General features: G+C 36.5%; 1 protein-coding gene across 6 annotated transcripts in view; it reads right to left on the reverse strand.

Annotated features, from left to right (window-relative positions):
- Positions 1–5,862, reverse strand: part of LOC112161220 (APAF1 interacting protein) — a 19,813-nt gene that overhangs the window by 12,003 nt on the left and 1,948 nt on the right. For 3 of the 6 annotated variants that reach the window (XM_024296275.2, XM_024296276.2, XM_024296274.2), the window contains one exon: positions 2,658–2,758. The exons of the other annotated variants lie outside the window; for them this stretch is intronic. In XM_024296275.2, coding sequence (XP_024152043.1) covers positions 2,658–2,758 — 101 coding nt within the window. The remainder of the gene's footprint in view (positions 1–2,657; positions 2,759–5,862) is intronic. 6 annotated transcript variants of the gene reach the window in all.

Genomic DNA, 5,862 nt, shown 5'->3' on the forward strand with positions numbered 1-5,862 from the left:
GAGTCTCTCTTGGTGCTGTGTACTGCTGCACCTGAGGGCTGATATAACGTTACTTCCCTCTGTCTGTGGCCCAGTTTGAGCATTAACAAAAGGGGGGATATAAAAATAAAACTGGGGGATCTCTTTATTATTGCCTTGATAAATATAAGGAAAACATCCTAAACCCATGAAGCTAGAACAATTGTGCCAGCTACAATGGCACTTGCGGCGGCTCTCCGGGCTGCTGGGCAGCTAACCGTCAACGGGCAAGCAGTAGACCTCGCTAGATCTGCCAGGTGCCGGGGCAGTGGTGATCGCTATCAGCTCTGCCAGAGTCTAGGGAGCGGAGCTCACTAGCTTGCTAAGCTATCCACCGGGTGGCTGGCTAGCGTAGCTGTTGATCCAACTCCATCGGGTTCCATGACCGGCTGGTGTTTCGCTTTAGCCCAACAACAACTGGGACAGTCTCCGGCAACCCCGCAGCCCCAGCCGGTTAGGAAAATGGTAGAAGTTCAGGGTTACTTTAGGTCTGTTCACCCGGGTGCAAAAGGTGTTATCTCTAAAAATGATAAATTTGTTTTGGGTTTATATAGTCCATCGGATACTTTTAGGATACAGTGGCAGAATGAGTTGGGAGTGGAGCTGACAGAGGATGAGTGGGAGGTTTGCATCAAAAATATTCATAGTAGTTCAATAAAGGCCAGATTTGATCTTATTCAGTTTAAGGTTCTGCATAGATTTCTTTTTTCTCCCACTAAGCTGAAGAGGATTTATAAAGAGAAATCAGACTTATCTGTCAAATGTTTGAAGGATCCAGGTACTCCATCACATCTATATTTTCAATGTCAGAAATTAACAACTTTTTGGATATCTGTATTTGATTTTCTTTCACATGTTATGGATAGGAAAGTACTAATACATTCTCTTACCGCAATATTTGGAATCATGGAACCTGGTTTGGTATGTTCAAAGAATGAGAAAAAAGTCATTTCTCTCTGTACTCTACTGGCAAGAAAGGTAGTGTTATTGTGCTGGAAGTCTGACAAACCTCCCTGATTTGAAATGTGGTTGAAAGAATTTTGTAATGTGCTTCATTTAGAGAAGATCAGATACACGCTTATAGGACAAGAAGATAGATAATTTAAAATATGGAAACCGGTTATCACTTTCCTGGACAAAATTAAGTGAATGATGCTCTGTACTGTATATTACTGTCTAGATTACTTGATTGTGTACCACCATGCTGTTGTTTGTTGTATGTTCTTGTTAAACTGTGAAAACCAATAAAAATATATATATTAAAAAAAAAAGAAGTTCAGGACGAAAATCCTCGCATTAAGCCGCCATATTCAATCTTTTTTTGGTCCCTTTGATCTAGTCACAGAAAACGTCATGTTGGCCATATGATGTTTGTGGGCACGCTTGGGCCCTGATTGGTTAACCGCGCCAAACACCCAAATCGCACCGCAGCAGATTCTGTCCTTACATTGACTTAACATTGGAACTTGACACCTCCGAAATTCTTACTACTGGTAACTGAGGTTCCAAAGGGTTAAAATAAACGTTCTAAATTCACAATTTTAGGTGTGATTGTATTTTTTTGAATATTTGCAGATAATAAGTGGCTGGCAAATATTTTAACTAAAAAAAAAAATAATATTATGATTAATCGCGATTAATTTTTTCCAGGTTTAATCAGTTACAATGTTTTAATTGATTCTTGGCCCTATTTTTTATATATATATATATATATATATATATATATATATATATGGTGACTATAAGAATTTTTTGGTATATTAAGTTAAGATGTCATCAGGATTCCTTTTTTTAGAAATAGGCTTCAATGAGTAAATGTTTTGAAGTGATATATACGTATGTGTGTGTATTTTTTAAGTATATAACTCATATATATATAAAGATGTTAAGTTTGACCTATATTTATGTGTATGTATATTTTAAGTGTTTTAAGCTTTATAAACTTTATGTTATTATATTGTCCAGCTTTCTTCCTTTTTACTGACCTGAAAAATGATACGGACAGCGTCTCTAAAACAATGACATGATCCCAAATGTGAGTTTTATGATCTGTTGCATAGTTTAAAACCATAGTTTAAAAAGCAAGAGGGGTCCATGAGTACAGAGCCAATGTTAAACTATTGTTAATTATTCACTTTATGACAACTTTTAAATCTAGAGGTTTGATTGTTTATCATATAAACGAAAATCTTGTTGGGTGGTTTCAAATGTCTTCCAGATAAAATGAGGCTTGGTAAGTTTCCTTTTCCTGGAGGGGTTTCTCTGTAAATGCCACAATAATTCTTCCGAACTGCTTGCTCTGACCCGTCAAAGCCTTCAAGTGATTTCCTGCCCAGTTTCAAAACTTTCACCTCCACATTAGAATAATTTAATATAGATCTCATCTTTCAGAAGAAACTAACCATCCTTCAATTACCGGAACTGAACTTTCTCTTTGTGTAAATAATTTCAGTCAACCCCAGCTGATATATTCAAACGAGCACACTTACAGACAAATATGTCAGTGTTTTATAGACGTTAAATTGCATTTTGTTTTTTATAAACAGTCAACGTTAAGCTGATGAGTGGGACTAAGTGACAAATAATAAATTCTTCCTATATTCATGATGTATTTGGAAGAAATAAATGCATATACAAACCCTCGCCGAAGGCTGATCCCACCACCCGTTCCCGTCACCCATCCTAGCTGATAAAAGAGCCGGCATAATTCTGGAATGAGTACGCGGGGATGCTCCTTCTCCTGAAAAAGAGCCACAAGAAAACGCTCTTTTATAAAGTGATGTCGTCTTAGCACTGACTCTGTTTTCATTTATAGTTTTTAAACATCTGTTGATTGTTCATTTTAGTCGGTGTATTCCCATCATAACATTTTATTCACGTTGTATGGATGACAGAAGAGTCCAAATTAAATGTGTGTAAATGTTTCACCAATTTGACCTTTGCAAGTATCCAATAAACCGCAATACAACCTTTAATTTAAAAGGTGATTGAGTTCACATGAATGCTGATGCATGAACGACTATTGCATACTACTAAATGTATTGATTTTATGAAGGCATTTTAACATCAACATAAATGCTAAATAAGGGATACAAATCTGCTGTTCATGAAAAGAAATGGATGAAAAAATTCGGGTCAACAACTGACAGTTTTATCTAAACATATTTTTCCAGCAGAACATGGTCAGAAACATCATCTGTCTCTGCAGCGTCCCTCAGATGTTCCAACTGTTTTTAGTTTCACAATTCCAGCTCAGATTCTACCAGTGGGGGTGGATCAAAAAGCGAACAAAATATTACTGCTCTGCTAAACGGAGCCTTTCAAATGCACAGCATGGTGCAGAATAAAATGCATCTGACAAAGAGGATACATTTTGGTATGGCTCTTGACATTCTTGGTCTTCAAAAGCAGTTACATAATTTGGACGGGTTCCTTGAGCCTTCATCGTGCTGGACTCTTCCATCCTGACATGACCACATCCAACTCACAGAAGTGGGTAGCCATCATTTTGGAACAAAAAAAGCCCCTAAAACATTCACACGCTTTCCTATTTATATTCTGGAGGAATATTTTTTCCTTCAAAATTCAAACGTGAATAGACAAGCATCCTTCCATTCCTGTTTTATGTGTGTTGGGAAAAGGCCAGTGAAACTCTGTGAAACTACAGTTGGGTTTCTGTCACCCAAACTGATTTCCTGATTGTAACTTTGCCAAATCTGGTCCAGCTGTGATTCATGTTTGGCAGAACTCTGTCTGTTCAGTCGAGTTACATAAATACTGTGGTTTTCCTCATTTACAAACATGCATGAGTTATGTCATATGACCCAACGGCACTAAGAAACTGCACTATTATTGTTTAGTAGCAACTTTTGTCATCATTAGGGCTGGGTATCGGTTATAATTTCCAGAAATGATTCAATTCGATTCGTAAGAGCCTGAATCGATTCGATTCTGATTTTTCCGATTCTTTCGATTCTTCAATTCAATTTTAAGTTTACAAATTTATACACATTTGTTTAGAAATACATTACAAATCTATTATTTAATTTGAAAATATTTATATTAATCTGATAGAGTTCACATGTTGTAAAATTTCTTTGTAAAATAATGAGATTGTTAATATCATACAAAATCCTGGATGATTTCTGGAAAAAATCCCAGGGCTACTATTGGAAAATATACGGTATATGCACATTTCGGCCTTCCGCATTCAAAAGTCTCAAATTCATGTAATGTTAAGCAAGTCTTTTTGTCAGTTCTTGGCCTCTTTGTACAAAACACATAGCCACTGAACATGCGTTGAAAGTTTGACCAATCAGGGACTCTGATTTGGTAGTGACGTATGGATGGCGTCCTTTTAGAGGGGCCATACCATGAAAAAACAATTTTTTTTAGCTTTAAAGTGCATTATACCGTTCATTACTCACTATAAAAAACTCTAAAGCGGTATTTTGATCCATTCACGCATTTCTGAGTAATACTTTAAAAATCTGTGCTCTACAACAGCCCCTCCCAATCCAATAAAACAAGCGATCTGACGTCACGGAGTGAGACAGCCCCTTTCAGAAAAAGTCTGCTCCACCCCCAGACTAACACAAACGCTTCTTTCTCTGCAAAGCTAACAGCTTGAGCTAGCAGCGTTTAGCTAGGCTTGCGAGTCCCTTCCGCCCAGGAAGGTAAATGGATCCGCATTAAAGCGAAAAGGATTCTTGATATGGAGATTATATGTCATCATTTCAATGAATCTTGAAATGTTGTTGTGTGATGTTGTCTGCCTTTTTTGACAGAATTTCAACGATAATGAACCCATTACCCATCGCCATTCAATCTTAGCCAAATTTAGGGAAAAAACAACCGAGCTGCACAGTATGTGGGCTTACATCATTATTAAAAAAAAAGTAATAATGGAAAAAATTTCCCCTAATTTTTTCGTGGGTGACACGCCAGCTCTAGGATGACATCATGAAGTGGGTGGAACCCTCAAGGAACAAAAGGCGGAGCCTCACAGAGTCATTTTACTTCCGGGTATAAAAATAGTTAGCAAAAATAACTCACATTTCATAAATAATTTGTTTTTTTGTTTTCCAAAGGTAATATATGATCATTTCCATGGATATAGTCTACTCTGAAAGAGTTAAGAAAATCATGGTATGGCCCCTTTAAATTCACAGAAGTACCAAACGTATGAAAACTGATCATGAAGGAGAAAATAATTATCACAGTTTGTGCCCAACTGGATTTTATGACACCAACCCTTTTATACATCGGAACAGAGCTGTGAAAGAAAAAGTCTGGAGCAAGATTCACAAGATTTACAATGCTTTTTCTTCAAAGTATAAGAACACGCGCTAGTATCAGGTACTGATAGTTCAGTGTGAACACCATGGGCTACAAGCACGTTCTTAGTCTTCCATAAATATAGTAAGGATGAAGGATGACAAATCTAATTTAGTGATACAGGCTGTTGACTGTGAAGTATATAATTCATATAAATTAATGTTTTGAGTGTATTATTGGTGAAGTTGACAGAGGCTGGGTGTTGAGGTCCCAGGGGAAAGATTTATGGGAAGGGAAAGCATGTGAATGGTAAAGCTGGTATATTTGTATACATGTACATGTTTTTATATAGATCTTTGTGTGTGTTCGATTATATGGACAGATGTCTGATGAAAAAGAGAAAAAAATGGTACTTAATTTCTGTTTCTGAAATAGTTAATATTAAAGATTAAAATTAAGATATATTGTTAGAGGGTAGGATTAAAAAAGTTTTTTAAACTTCTTCCTACTCCATTTCAAACTACACAATTGAGGAGTAATATCTTTTATTAATAATTTATATAAAAT

Source organism: Oryzias melastigma, linkage group LG3, assembly GCF_002922805.2.
Source record: "Oryzias melastigma strain HK-1 linkage group LG3, ASM292280v2, whole genome shotgun sequence".
Lineage (NCBI taxonomy): Eukaryota > Metazoa > Chordata > Actinopteri > Beloniformes > Adrianichthyidae > Oryzias > Oryzias melastigma.